The sequence below is a fragment of the Chlorocebus sabaeus genome, chromosome 20 (genome assembly GCF_047675955.1).
Source record: "Chlorocebus sabaeus isolate Y175 chromosome 20, mChlSab1.0.hap1, whole genome shotgun sequence".
Lineage (NCBI taxonomy): Eukaryota > Metazoa > Chordata > Mammalia > Primates > Cercopithecidae > Chlorocebus > Chlorocebus sabaeus.
In genome coordinates, this window is record NC_132923.1 from 92,041,720 (window position 1) to 92,057,396 (window position 15,677).

General features: G+C 44.6%; 1 protein-coding gene across 2 annotated transcripts in view; it reads left to right on the top strand.

Moving 5' to 3' along the window:
• The window catches only part of EIF2B3 (eukaryotic translation initiation factor 2B subunit gamma), a 148,132-nt gene that overhangs the window by 120,213 nt on the left and 12,242 nt on the right, over nucleotides 1-15,677 (top strand). For both annotated transcript variants that reach the window (XM_037998696.2, XM_037998700.2), the window contains 4 exons: nucleotides 848-975; nucleotides 2,280-2,470; nucleotides 5,101-5,178; nucleotides 5,728-5,876. In XM_037998696.2, coding sequence (XP_037854624.1) covers nucleotides 848-975; nucleotides 2,280-2,470; nucleotides 5,101-5,178; nucleotides 5,728-5,876 — 546 coding nt within the window. The remainder of the gene's footprint in view (nucleotides 1-847; nucleotides 976-2,279; nucleotides 2,471-5,100; nucleotides 5,179-5,727; nucleotides 5,877-15,677) is intronic.

The window sequence follows — 15,677 nt, forward strand, 5'->3', positions numbered from 1 at the left end:
CTCACAACTGTAATCACAGCTTCGTAGCTACTCAGGAGGCTGAGGTGAGAGAATCACTTGAACCTGGGAGGCGAAGGTTGCAGCGAGCTGAAATCGTACCACTGTACTCCAGCCTGGGTGACAGAGTGAGCCCCTGTCTCAGAAAAAAAAAAAAAAAAGCTTTCTTCCAAAGTTAGCTCAGTCAACGCCCAGGAATGAGCAAGAGCAGTTTGGAGGTTAACAGCAAGATGGAGTTGATTAGGTCAGATCTCTTTCAGTCATAATTTTGTCACTGTTATTTTTGCAAAGGTGGTTTCACCACAGAAAGCTTTTATGATCTGGCCCCTGATTAGCTTCATCTCCTTCTGCCTTTCCTCTTAAACTCATGCAGGCTACTGTCCATTGGATTATGAATTCCTTGAGATCAGAACTGATATATTTCCAAGGCCTAGCACAGTAACTGGCACATGCTTGGTAAATGCTACATAAATTAATTAGCAATATAAAATTCTAATAAGGTCATAGTGTGAGAGAACACTGGAAAACATGTACTAGTCTCTCACCTCTCTGCTTTCCATTGCTAAGTATAAATAAAAACATAAATAAAAAACACACACTGTACTAAAGATCAGGTCCCTTCTTCCCCGGTACAGATTCCTGGTCATTTAGAACCAACATCCTGTCTCAGTACCCACCAGGAAGCACTCTCCTTCTCCGAACTTCCAAGTGGATGCCACATTTGATCTCTGACAGTCCCAAGGTGCCATGACAGGAAAGGACTTGGTTTTTCCTTGTATGCACAGAGCTTTTGATCCCGGTATGTTCCAGACAGTCAGGTTTCTCATATTTGGCCATTCTTTCTTCCTAGGTCAATCACTTCTATCCGGAGTGAACTGATTCCGTATCTAGTGAGAAAACAGTTTTCCTCAGCTTCCTCACAACAGGGACAAGAAGAAAAAGAAGAAGATCTAAAGAAAAAGGAGCTGAAGTCCTTAGGTCAGTTCTTGGGTTGGTTCAGTAAGAGGGGCAAGGGTAGCAGCACCTTTGGAAAGAGTGGTTTGGCAGCTTAGCCCAGCCCAAGATGCCTGTCTCAAGGCAGCAGACTATTTTCTAGCCTATTAGGCAAGACAGGCTTGCCAACCCATTCCCTGAGCTCTGGGTAAGCTTGCTCAGGCAGATCCTGCCACTATGCTCTCAGCAACAGGCTAATCGTGCCTCTAGCCCCATTCTCTGATTCATAGCTCTGGTTTGGCTGTGTTCCTCACTAGACCATTTTGCCTTTAAACTCCACCTGCCACTTCTTAGTTCCCCTGTTCTCTAGGCTCTAGGCAGCCCCGTTCCTGATTAAACTCAGCCTCTTTTATCAAGGGAAGAAAAGTGAAAGAATGTACAACTGCAGTCCAACCACAGGCCAGCCCAGGTGTCTCCATGCCAGGATCTGAAGATCGGAGCTGTCTTGTATGCTCTCATATCCCTAATCCCTGGCCCAGTCGTAGGCTCATAGTAGATGTTCTGAAAAAAGTATTTCTCAAATTAATAAACTGACAGTACAGCATGATGATTAGGATTGTAGAACTGGGCATCAGACAGTTCTGGATTTGAAATCTGACTGCCTTCTTACTAGCATTGTGTCTTAAGGCAGGTTACTCAGTTCTCTGAGCCCCAGTTTTTTTTATCAGAAAGTAAAAGATCTCAAAGGGTCGTTGTGAGAGCTGAAAAACTAGAGCCCTGGTACTCTGGGCTCCAAGTTCTGTGCTTTCTGTCATAGCACAGCTACCAGATATGGCAATAGAGACTAGCAGCACAAAGTCAACCTGGCTGGCCACTAAAGCCTGGATGCTGGCTTATGTTATTTCATGATTTACAAGGGTCATCTGTTTTATTTTCCCTAGTGGTCTTGATTACTGGTCACATGCTTTTAGGACCTCATATTAAGCATTTTTATATCATATGATATTTTAGGGAAGTACATTGCCTCTTTTAGTTTGACTTTCTCTTACAGATTTTAGTGGGATTTCCTCAGGGCTCATGTTTTGTGGGTGAGTTCCAAAGGGAGAAGTGTAAACTGTAACCTCTTTTAAAACTTAACTCAGAGCCAAGCATAGTGGTGCACACCTGTAGTCTCAGCTGCTCAGGAGGCTGAGGTGGGAGGATCGCTTGGGTCTGGGAGTTTGAGACCGGCCTAGGCAACATAGCAAGACCTTGTCTCTTAAAAAACCAAAAAACAACTTGACTGAGTCTATATCTGTTCTGTTACCTCTCTCTCATTTGTTTCCTTGGTGTGGGTGTTTGTTCCGAAGATATTTACAGTTTTATAAAAGAAGCCAATACACTGAACCTGGCTCCCTATGATGCCTGCTGGAATGCCTGTCGAGGAGACAGATGGGAAGATGTGTCAAGATCACAGGTGCGCTGCTATGTCCACATCATGAAAGAGGGGCTCTGCTCTCGAGTGAGCACACTGGGACTCTACATGGAAGCAAACAGACAGGTGAGAGCATGAGTTTAGAATGAAAATCGTGGGGCTCTTGTCCTAGAAACAGACTGAGCCATTTGTCTGTTTCTTCATTAGGTACATAGTAACTTGTTAAGAATCCCTGTCATTCCCAAGGTTGAGCAAGACCTGGCATGTCAAGGGAGACTACTAGGGTACTCAGGTGCAGCAAAAAAGGAAGCAGGGGGCCTGGTCCATAGTCAGGGCCTCTGTGGCTCCAGGGAAAGGCTAAGATCTTCAGGAAGGCTAACTTCTGGCCTCTGGGTCAGCAGGTTCCTCCTATTCTGTTCAACATGGGGATATCTGCAGTACTTACTTCATAGTAAGCAGGTAAATACTCTGTAATCATTACTCTGATGAAGTAAACATAGGCATATGGAGGAGGCTTCCCTGAGGAGGTGAAGGAGCAGAGTGTAGAGTGGCCAGATGGCAAAGCCTCAGGAAAGGGATGACTATGAGAGAGAATTGTCTGCAAACAGCATTAATGAGGAGTCTCTTGCTAGCCCCTCCTTTTAACCTTAAAGTTTGTGAGATACAGGGAACAAATAGCTTCCACTGAAGGAGAAGCAGTGTCCTCAAAGATAAGCCAGGCCTTAATGAAGGCAGAGGGTAGAGAGGGGGACAGTAAAGAGGCTGAAGATGTAGAGGAACTCTGTATTGTATAGTAGGCCCAGGAGGAAGATTTTTGGAGGGAGGGATAATGAGACTAGGAAAAGGAAATGCAGAGCAGTAGATGGTTTAGATGAGAATAAGAAAAGCATCCGGGCACAGTGACTTATGCCTGTAATCCTCGCAATTTGGGAGGCCAAGGCGGGTGGATTGCTTGAGCCCAGGAGTTTGAGACCAGCCTGGGCAACATGGAGAAATCCTGTCTCTACAAAAATACTACAATAATTAGCCAAGTGGTGGCATGTGGCTGTCGTCCCAGCTACTTGGAAGGCTAAGGTGTGAGGATCACCTGAGCCCGGGATGTGGAGGCTGCAGTGAGCTGAGATCGCACCACAGCACTCCAGCCTAAGCAACAGAGTGGGACTCTGTATTTAAACAAAAAAAAAAAAAAAAGAGGATAGGGAAAGATAAATAATTGAGGGAACTACATTGCGGTGGCATTCAAGGATAACAGAGGTGACATAATGAAAAGATTAGGTATTTACATTGCACGTGGTAGAACCCTATGAAAGTATAATTGCAGGTGCAGACCGGGGTGGCAGTGGGGCGCAGAATAATATAAAATAAATTGTTGAAAATTGGGATTGAGGCCAGGCGCAATGGCTCACGCCTATAATCCCAGCACTTTGGGAGGCCGAGGCAGGTGAATCACCTGAGGGCAGGAGTTCGAGACCAGCCTGGCCAGCATGGTGAAACCCTGTCTCTACTAAAAATACAAAAATTAGCCAAGCATGGTGGCACACGCCTGTAATCCCAGCTTCTCCGGAGGCTGAGGCAGGAGAATCGCTTGAACCTGGGAGGTGAAGGTTGCAGTGAGCCGAGATTGTGCCCCTGCACTCCAGCCTGGGCAACAGAGTGAGACTCTGTCTCAAAAAAAAGAAAAAGAAAATTGGGATTAAGTCCCTGAAGAAAACCTGGCTCAGGAATCTGTAGGACCCACACCAGATAAAAGCTCAGGTGAGCCTCAACCTGGATTGGTTACAGATCCAAGGGAATCCCAAGCCAGAAAGCTTATGAGAAATCATAGCTAGTCCCACATTTACCCATGACTAGAGTCTTTCAGGCTGGTCTGGAAAGATGTTCATGGATAACCTGAGTGGGAAGACTTGTCCAGATCACTGCTGTGTCCACATCGTGAAAGAGGGGCCCTGCTCTCAAGTGAGCATGCTGGAAAAAGTATCCCCTGAAGTGCCAACAGGGGCTATGCAGCAGACAGGCCTGAAGGACCTTGGGTGGAGTGTGGAAGAAGAGATCCTAGGGCTGGGGACTCGGAATTAACCTTTACATTCCAGTGTAGCCATGCTGACAAGGCCTCCGTCAGCTAGTGTGGCTGCCACGCACAGTGCTCTGACCAGCATTCTGTCTGTGCTGGAGAATCACAGACAGGCACACTGCCTGTGCCTTCCTAATGGACTGGTAGCCAAAGCCCCCCATACCTCTAACCTTTCCAGGTTTCTCACACTGGAGAGGGAATAGTGTGCACTTCCCCTTCATGTTTTCTTTTGGCTGGTGGATGGATGCCTTCTCAGGGTCTTTCCTTGTTTTGGAATTTGTCTAAAATGGATCTCATCCTTACCTCATGCGTGGTCACAGTGGTCCAGGAGGTAACCCGGAACCCAGGATGCCTGTGATCAGGATTCAGGGTGTTCCTTAACCTGATCAGGACTCCTTTTCCAAGAGGTGCTATGTGGGTAACTCAGAGACTTGTCTCAGTGCCTCCCAGCCCAGGGACATGGCATTACTTTCAAGGAGGAGCATTCACAGATAAGAGACTGACAATAAGGCCATCTAGAAGCTGCAGCATGAATTATCTTCATCCTAGGGGGAATGCAGCAGCCTCCTGCTCTCCCTCACTCAGACAGGAAGCTATGGCTGAGAACTCCCCATATCTCTGATTGAGCCCTGGGTTCTACCTAAGGTGTTTTCTGATCTTTAGTGACCAAATCTCTGTCCTTAAGGTCCCCAAATTGCTGTCTGCTCTCTGTCCAGAAGAACCACTGGTCCATTCATCAGCCCAGATTGTCAGCAAACACCTGGTAAGTGCTAGTGTGGCCAGAGCAGGGGTGGGATGTTCTTTGGGAGCACTGAGACTTGTCCTTGAATCTGGATTGAGGCCTTCAAGTGCTGAACCTCGTTAGCCCCAGGGAAATCACAGCTGGGTTCTGAGAATAAAATCTCACTCAACAAGACTGCCTGGACAAGTAATGACCTTGTAAGGAAGGGTCCATTATAGTGTTGGGACTCAGACACAGGAGCTCTCAATCTGTCCCCCTTCTAATTCTGATTTGAGCACTCTCTTTAAGAGAGCACATCTGTACACACAAGTGCATGAGTGTGTATATGTGTCTGTTGTTTTGTTTTGTTTTGTTTTCTTGGCAAGGGAGGAGGGCCCATGCTTCAGTTAGGTTTGAGTTGGTCTCAGAGGTGTTGTATGACCTTGTGGCCCTGAGAATTACTGATGATGGCCCCTCTTACTGAAGTGTCTCTATGGAAAGATCCCATTAGATCCCAGCTTGAAAGATCTGGAGGGTGATTTGCAGTTGGTTGAGATGGATGGACAGAGTTTTATATTTTGCCTTTTACAGGTTGGAGTTGACAGCCTCATCGGGCCAGAGACACAGATTGGAGAGAAGTCATCCATTAAGCGCTCAGTCATTGGTTCATCCTGTCTCATAAAAGATAGAGTGACTATTACCAATTGCCTTCTCATGAACTCAGTCACTGTGGAGGAAGGGTATGTTTCCCCATGTACCCACTTGAGGCAAAGATAATGGAAAAATGCCTTCAAAATTCTGAAGGAAAGTTCATTTTAACCAAAAAGCATATACCCAAGCAAAGTGCTAATCACGAGGGCAATAGAATAAAAACATTTTCAGATATGAAAAGTCTCAACTTTACTAGGAAATTTATTCCTCCAAAATGGAAAATAAACCAAAAAGGGAAAGATCAGAAACAAGAGATGCAACTCAGAAAAAAGGCAAAAAGAATCCATGGGATACCAGTGAACAGAGATAAGAATGTCAGCTTTAAATGGGGCATAAAGGGATTAGTTAATCCAAAGTGGAACAAAACCCAAGAATCCAGAAAAGATTTATTCAGCAAGATGCAACTGATAAAATACTAGATACATACAAATATTTGAAAGGCAATTTAGACAACTGGCTAAAAGTTTGAAGTTGAATTGGGGATAACATAGAAAAAACAACACTAACAAAAATAAGACAGTTATTAACTCTGGGAAAATGAGGAAGGTGTACAAGTTGAATGTCCCTAATCCAAAAACCCAAAATCAAATGCTCCAAAATCCGAAACTTTTTGAGCACCAACTTGACACTTAAATTCTCATTGGAACATTTGAAAGTTCCGATTTTTGGATTAGGGATGCTGACACAGTAAGTATAATGCAAATATTCCAAAATCCAAAAAAAGGAAAATCCAAAATCTAAAACACTTCTGGCCTGGCGCAGTGGCTCACGCTTGTAATCCCAGCACTTTGGGAGGCTGAGGCGGGTGGATCACCTGAGGTCGGGAGTTCAAGATTAGCCTGGCCAACATGGTGTAACCCCATCTCTACTAAAAATAATACCAAAAAAAAAGTAGCCAGGTGTGGTGGTGTGCACCTGTAGTCCCAGCTACTCGGGAGGCTGAGGCAGGAGAATGGCTTGAACCCGGGAGGCAGAGGTTGCGATGAGCCAAGATTGCACCACTGCACTCCAGCCTGGGTGACAGAGCAAGACTCTGTCTCAGATAGATAGATAGATAGATAGATAGATAGATAGATAGATGAGCCAAGATTGCACCACTGCACTCCAGCCTGGGTGACAGAGCAAGACTCTGTCTCAGATAGATAGATAGATAGATAGATAGATAGATAGATAGATAGATAGAGCGAGCAAGACTCTGTCTCAGATAGATAGATAGATAGATAGATAGATAGATAGATAGATAAATAAATAAATAATAAATAAATAAATAAAACACTTCTGGTCCCAGGTATTTCAGATAAGGGATACATAACCTGTATAAGAAATGAAAAGACCACAGTTTGCTGTGGATCAGCTACAGAATAGAATTTACATAGTCATAATAAAGTAAACCTGACTACTGGCCAAAGTTATGCTATAACTCTGTTGAAAGGATGAAAGATGGAAAGAGAAATGGGGGTAAGGGAGAAAGGAGAGCTAAATTCTCATTTTTCATTGTAGAAAGTCAATTGATAATGCCTAAAGCTGAAAAAATAAAGAACTAGTAATACAATTATGTTAATACCTAGAGGCATGGAAGTAATACCAAAATACTTAGCAGGAAGAATTAGAAGAGTTGCCTCTGGGAAGAGAGAAATGAGGAATAGGAGTTGCAGGGGACTGCTATTTTTCATAACAAAATCTTCAGAAGTATTTGCCTTAAACTGCTAACATCAATTGGCCAAAAATTTCCAGAGTTTTGTGGTACGCTGCTACCAGTGGTGTGCTGATAAATTGTTGACAACCAGGTCTCCAAAGGAAAAAATAAATGATGTAATTTGAAACATTTGCTAATTTCTGTGGTATAAATTATTCCACTATAGCCAATGATATCACTGAACGCTGAGTTGAGAAGAGATGCTAATAATTGCCTCTCCCAAGCTGAAACAAGCCAGCTTCAACGCACCACAAATAGAGACCCATCTCAAGCATTTCACTGATTTATCAGATACTAACAGACCAACTCTATGATTAAGATTGTGCTAGGCAGTGAAAGAAATGAAACGACATAGGGCTTAATCTCTTCCCTCAAGGAATTTATACTATGTGCAGTAAGAAGTGATAGGTGCTGTGGTAAAGATCTATAAGGTCAGAAGGGAGGAAAGGGTCAGGAAAGGCTTAAGGAAATGACCCTTGAGCTGAATCTTAGACAATGAGTAGAGCCACCTGAGCTGGAGAAAGGAGTGGTTTTGGGGGTGGTGTTTTTTTGTTTTGTTTTTTGGTTTTTTTTCAAGACAAGGTTTCCCTCTCTTGCCCAGGCTGAAGTACAGTGGCATGATCACAGCTCACTACAACCTCAAACTCCTGAGCTCCAGCAATCCTCCTGCCTCAGCTTCCCAAGTAGCTAGGACTACAGGCGCACATCACCAGGCCCAGCTAATTTTTAAAAAAATTTTTGTAGAGATGGGGATCTCACTATGTTGCCCAGGCTGGTCTTGAACTCCTGGCCTGAAGCCTCCCAAAGTGCTGGGATTACAGGCATGAGCCACTGCACCTGGCCAAGGGTATTCTAGATACATAAAAAGTGAAGTGGCCAGCCATGGTGACTCATACCTATAGTCCCGGCACTTTGGAAGGTCAAGGTGGGCAGATTACTTGAGCCCAAGAGTTTGAGACCAGCCCGAGCAACGTGACGAAACCGCATCTCTACAAAAACTACAAAAATTAGCCAGGAGTGGTGGCATACGTCAGTAGTCCCAGCTACTTGGAAGGCTGAGGTGGGAGGATCCACCGAGTCTAGTATGTCAAGGCTGCAGTGAGCCAAGATTGTGCTACTGTACTGCAGCCTGGGTAACAGACTGAGAGCCTGTCTTAAAATACATATATATACAAGAATTAGTTGAGCATGGTGGTGTGCACCTATAACCCCTGAGGTGGGAGGATCATCTGAGCCCCCCAGGAAGTAGAGGTTGCAGTGAGACCCTGTCTTAAAAAAAAAAAAAAAAAGATTGTGAATTATGAAAGAGTATATCTTATTCCAGAAACATCTCCTTATTTTGATCTTAACTCAAATGTCACCTCTTCAGAGGAACCTTCCCCAACTACCCTGTTGGAAATAATCTGTCCCACTAACCGCCATCACATCAACCTGTTTTATTTCCTTCATAACACCATCACTATCTAGTCTTATCTTTAGTTGTTTCTCACAAGTAAAATATTAGTTTCAAAATGTAAATACCTTATCTCTCTTGTTCACTTTTATATCCTGAGGGCCTACAGGAACTCAATAAATGTATTTGTTATATGAAAGAATGATAAACAATTCACCATGACCAGAATATAATTCAAAGAGGGATGGATACAAGAGAGAAGGCTATACATGCAGATGGACAAGGGCCAAGTAATGGATTATTCCCTGAGGAGTTTGATACGTAATGGTAATTTAAGAGCTGAAAGCAAAAGAACAGCATGATTAAATTAGCATTTCAGGAAGATTATTTGGGCTACATTAGGAAGGTTGGCCTGAAGAGGGTAAACATGGAGGCAGAAAGCCATTGAAATAATTCTTTTAAAACAGAAGAAGTCCTAAACTAAGGCAATAAATAGCAGTAGAGATGAATAAGACAGACAATAAGGTGATTAAAAACTATAAAACATGTGTCTGCCTAGATATATGAGGTCAAAGAGAAATTAAGGAAAAAAACAGATTTGTTGCTTGAGCAATAAGATTTCTGGTGTGCTATTCAAGATAGAAATTAGTAGAGGAAGAGCAAGATTGGCAGGCTGGGAGGTGGGGAGAGTATAAATTCCATCTGGGACAAGTTGAATGCATGGTGGTGTGCAGGAGGCCTTGATCTACAGGGCTAGAGCTTAGGAAAGAAGCTTGTGCTTGAGGTACAAATTTGGAAGTGGCAGGCACAGAAGTGATAACTGAAGGCTGGGCGTGGTGGCTCATGCCTGTAGTCCCAGCACTTTGGGAGGCTGAGGTGGGCAGATGAGCCCAGGAGTTCGAAACCAGCCTGGGCAACGTGGCGAAACCCCATCTCTACCAAAAATACAAAAATGAGCCGGGTGTGGTGGCACACACCTGTAATACCAGCTACTCGGGTGGCTAAGGCAGGAGGATCACTTGAACCCTGGAGGCGGAGGTTGCAATGAGCCGAGATTGCACCACTGCACTCCAGCCTGGGTGACAGAGCAAGACTCGGTCAAAAAAAAAAAAAAAAAAAGAACTGATAGCTGAAGCCGTGGGAGCAGAGTAGATGAAATCACCCAGGGAGAGTGTGTGACATGAAAAGAAAAGAAACCAAAACAAAACCTTGGGGAATGGGAACTAACAGCAAGCAATTTTAGACATAAGAAAAGGAATCTAAGGAGACTGACAAGGAATGAGCAAGGAGGGGACATGTGGGGTGAGGAAGAGGAGAGATGACAGGTGAAGCCCAGGTTTCCAGTTAGGGAAAGAGTGGATGGTGGTGCACTCAACTGAGATGAGGAAGGAGGGACAGATTTATGGGAGACAAAGTCTGTGTAGGGCACAAGAGGTTGGAAGTTCCTGTAGGGCATCAGGTATGTGGAGATGTCTGGTATTCAGTTTGTGGTTAGAGCTTAGGAGAAGAGGTCAGACCCAGAGATAAAGTCTTTGTCTCTTTCCTGAATCATTCTTGTGATATTCTCTCTCTCTCTCTCTCTCTCTCTTTTGAGATGGGATCTGTCTTTGTCCCCCAGGCTGGAGTGCAGTGATGTGATCATGGCTCACTGCAGCCTCAACACCCTGGGCTCAGATGATCTTCTCACCTCAGCTTCCTGAGTAGCTGGGACCACAGGCGTGCACCACTCTATTTTTAGTAGAGACCAGGTCTCACTATGTTGCTCAGGCTTGAATTCCTGAGTGCCTCCTAAAATGCTGAGATTACAGGCATGAGCCACTACACCACTACATTGTGGTGTTCTCTAACTTATTTTTCCTGTCTTCATCATTCTTTGTCTTCTATATTTACCCTTCCCCCGTTGTTCTTATGAATTAAAACATGAGCTTTGAGTCAGACTGACAAACTGAATCCTAGGTCTGTCACTTATTAGCCTCTTAAAGAATTGGCCAAATTAGCTGGGTGTGGTGGTGCACGCCTGTAGTCGCAGCTACTCAGGAGGCTGAGGCAGAAGAATCGCTTGAACCTGGCAGGCAGAGGTTGCAGTGAGCTGAGATCATGCCACTGCACTCCAGCCTGGGTGACAGAGCGAGACTCCATCTCAAAAAAAAAAAAAAAAAAATAGCCTTACCTCTTTGTGCCTGATTTTCTCATTATAAAATGGGGTAAAACTGAACTACTGTGTAGGTTTATTGGGAATACTAAATTAGTAAATATAAAGTTTTGTTGTTTTTTTTTTTCCGAGACAGTCTCACTCTGTCTCCCAGGCTGGAGAGCAATGGCGTGATCTCAGCTCGCTGCAATCTCCGCCTCCCGGGTTCAAGCAATTCTCCTGCCTCAACCTCCCAAGTAGCTGGGATTACAGGCATGCACCCCCACACCCGGCTAGTTTTTGTATTTTTAGTAGAGACAGGGTTTCACCATGTTGGCCACGCTGGTCACTCAGCCTCCTAAAGTGCTGGGATTACAGGACTAAGCCACTGTGCCCTGCCATACAAAGCATTTAGGATAGTTAGTTGCTGTTTTTATTTATTTATTATTGTTGTTGTTATTATATTACTACTTTATCCCATTTCACAAGGATGGCATGTTGCCAACATTGTCTTTCTAAAGAATATCTCTGATCACATCCTTGTTCTGTTAAAAACCTTTTGAAAGCTCCCTCTTACCTTTAAAAGAAATTGGAACTTCATGATTTCTCATGGTCTGGCTCCAGCACTGAGTCTAGAATGCTAGTGTGAGATGAGGCCTTAGAAGTCATCCAGCTGAACTCCCGAATTTTTATAGATGAATAAATGTAGCATTGCAGACATTTTTCTTGTTGCACCCCTGCTACACCATGTCCTATTCCAGACTCCTGGATAAGACTGACAGACATCACCATTCTCTTAAACCAGAACTATACTTGCCTTCATCCATTTGATCACCTGATTCCAAGTAACTCATGAGGCTTTGTGGCTTCCATTCTCTCAGACCTTCCAAGGAAGACAATGGCATAACTTTCACCATATGTTCTAATTAGCAACCTTTCCCTGTCCTTCTGTGGGTGGGCAGGGCCAGGCACAGTGGGTCACGCCTGCAACCTATAATCCCAGCACTTTGGGAGGCTGAGGCAGGCAGATTGCCTGAGCTCAGGAGTTCAAGACAGTCTGGGAAAGATGGCAAAACCCTGTTTCAAAAAAAAAAAAAAAGTCCAGTGTTAGTGTTAGTGTCCTAATTGACATGAAGAGACTTGGTAAGGAAACCACGGCTCCCTAAGACACTACAGCTTTCTATGTGAGAAAAGAAGTTCAGAGAAAAGGCCTAGCATATCTCATAGTCATTTGCTGTCTTGGAGGAGACAAGTTCTCATTCTGTCACCCAGGCTAGAGTGCAGTGGCGCAATCATGGCTCACTCTAGCCTCAACCTCCTGGGCTCAAGTGATCTTCCCACCTCAGCCTCCCAAGTAGCTGGGATTATGGGCGTGTGCCACTACATGGCTAATTTTTTTTCCTTTTTTTTTTTTTTTTTCTAGCGACAGAGTCTCTATGTTGCCTAGGCTGGCTGCTTCTTTTTTTTTTTTTTTTGAGATGGAGTCTCGCTCTGTCGCCCAGGCTGGAGTGCAGTGGCCGGATCTCAGCTCACTGCAAGCTCCGCCTCCCGGGTTCACGCCATTCTCCTGCCTCAGCCTCCCGAGTAGCTGGGACTACAGGCGCCCGCCACCTCGCCCGGCTAGTTTTTTGTATTTTTTTAGTAGAGACGGGGTTTCACCGTGTTAGCCAGGATGGTCTCGATCTCCTGACCTCGTGATCCACCCGTCTCTGCCTCCCAAAGTGCTGGGATTACAGGCTTGAGCCACTGCACCCGGCCTCTTTTTTTTTTTAAATAAAAAAGTTGAGGTAAAGCTATAGGCAGCCCAAACAAGGCTAATGACTGGGAAGGCCATTAACAATTACCCAATCCTGCGAAGGAGCTCCTGCTGATAAGATCAGACATCCTACATCCCATATGAACTTATTCCCATTATTTTGGGGTCACTTCGTTTTAATTACTTATGGTAAATCTGGGAAAGGTAATTAAATTGCAGTCAAGTGAGACTTGATTACCCTGCTGCTATTACGTCTTGGCTAAGTGGCAGAGTAGGAGCATAAAATTGTTCAGAAGGGAGTTTCTCATATTCGTTGTGTGCTTGTCTCTGCCAACAGTGGTGGGCTGCTGAGGCTTGAAAGCTTGCTGAGGTTTTCTGGACACCTGCCCAAGGTCTTCAGGGTTTGAGGGATGCTAATAGGACCACCCTGGAGAAGGTGTGGGCGAGACTATTCAGAGAAAGCTCCTGCCCATCTTTCTCATGTTCTGGCATTTTATATGACAGCTGATGCTCAGGAATCTGCAGTGTAGTGAACACTTCATTGTCAAGGCTTGAGTGTCAGCCCCGTATTCTGCATCTTTGGTCCCCTGGTCCCAAGCAACCTCTCCTGCATTTCCCCCTAATCCAAGGCACATGACCCAAGCAGCAGTCTAGAGTGCATCTTCACATGCTGGCTGGCTAGAAAGCCAGGTTCTCACCTAGGTTTTCTATGCTTTTTGCAGTTAGCAAATGTAGCCCTCAGCGCCAGGTGAGAAATTACTACTTCTCATCATTACCCTGACTGTATCCTTCACCTACACTCAACTGACTGACTGCCCTGCCCATTCCTACTTCCCTTTATTTCTGACATTCACTTTGCCTGAATTGCCTCTCTTCGGAGCTCTTTCCTGTAAAAATCCTACCCATCTTGCAAGATCCAATGCATATTCCAACTCTTGCATGCAGCTTTCTTAAGATGTCATAGCCGGCCAGCCATGGTGGTTCACACCTGTAATCCCAACACTTTGAGAGGCCAAGGCGGGCCAATCATCTGAGGTCAGGAATTCGAGACCACCCTGGCCAACGTGGTAAAACCCCATCTCTACTAAAAATACAAAAATTAACTGGGCCTGGTGGTGCATGCCTGTAATTCTAGCTACTCAGTAGGCTGAGGCAGGAGAATCGCTTAAACCTGGGAGGCAGAGGTTGTGGTGATCCAAGATTGCACTGCTGGACTCCAGACTGGATGACAGAGCAAGACTCCATCTCAAAAAAAAAAAAATTGTCATAGCCATAAACTATTTCCCCCACCTCTGTGCTCCCTGTGCACCCATAACACTTTATTCATGCTCATGTGGTACTGTGGCACTTACTGCATCTTTCTTCCCTCTTCAACTAGACTATAAATTCCTTGAAAATTGGCCGGGCGCGGTGGCTCACGCCTGTAATCCCAGCACTTTGGGAGGCCGAGGCGGGCGGATCACAAGGTCAGGAGATCGAGACCATGGTGAAACCCCGTCTCTACTAAAAAATAGAAAAAAATTAGCCGGGCGCAGTGGCGGGCGCCTGTAGTCCCAGCTACTCGGGAGGCTGAGGTAGGAGAATGGCGTGAACCCGGGAGGCGGAGCTTGCAGTGAGCCGAGATTGCGCCACTGCACTCCAGCCTGGGCGACAGAGCGAGACTCCGTCTCAAAAAAAAAAAGAAAAAAAAATAAATAAATAAATAAATAAATAAATAAATTCCTTGAAAATTTATAGTCTAGTTTTAGTCTAGTTTTTTGAGATGGAATCTCACTCTGTCACCCCAGCTGGAGTGCAGTGGCACGAACTGGGCTCACTGCAACCTCCACCTGCCAGGTTTAAGCAGTTCTCCTGCCTCAGCCTCCCAAGTAGCTGGGACTATTGGTGTGCACTACCATGCCCAGCTAATTTTTTGGATTTTTAGTAGAGATGGGGTTTCTCCATGCTGGCCACACTGGTCTCAAATTCCTGACCTCATTATCCGCCCACCTCAGCCTCCCAAAGTGCTGGGATTACAGGCGTGAGCCACCGTGCCTGGCTAAATATAGAAATAATTTTATATGTCTTTATATGCCCTAACCTCTTAATACTGCACTTTTTACATAGTAGGTATCTTATAAGCATTTACTGAATGAAAAATGGAGATCTCTGATTTAACCCCTCTACTATAACTGGCTAAACATCTGTTAAGAGATCCTTCTCTGCTTCTAGAAAAAAAATATTGCACATGATTATAGAGAAGGAGAAAAAATAATAAATAAAAATTTTAAAAGGTTGGTACCAGTGATGGCTGGGCTCAGTGGCTCATGCCTGTAATCCCAGCACTTTGGGAGGCCAAAGCAGGTAGATCACCTGAGGTCAGGAGTTTGAGACCAACCTGACCAACATGGAGAAACCCCCATAAAAAATTAGTCGGGCGTGGTGGGACAGGTCTGTAATCCCAGCTATTCGGTTGGCTGAGGCAGGAGAATCTCTTGAACCCAGAAGGTGGAGGTTGCAGTGAACCCAGTTCACGCCATTGCACTCCAGCCTGGGCAATAAGAGCAAAACTCCATCTCAAAAAAAAAGTTGGTAAGAATGTCACAAATATAGAAAAAAAATTGTGGATGAGTGCTTCATTCCTTAAAGCTCACCAAATTTAAAAATCAAAACCACAGAAGGAAGCTTCATCTATAATAAAATGAAATAACCTACACATACCTGTGCACTGACTACAGAATATCTGCCAGATACAATGAAATTTAGATTAAACCCAAAGAGAACACCAAGATTCAACATAAGGAAAAGAAGGAATGGGAACATGGGTGAACCAAAGAAAAAACATCAAACATCATTTTTTCAGAATACCGAGGCA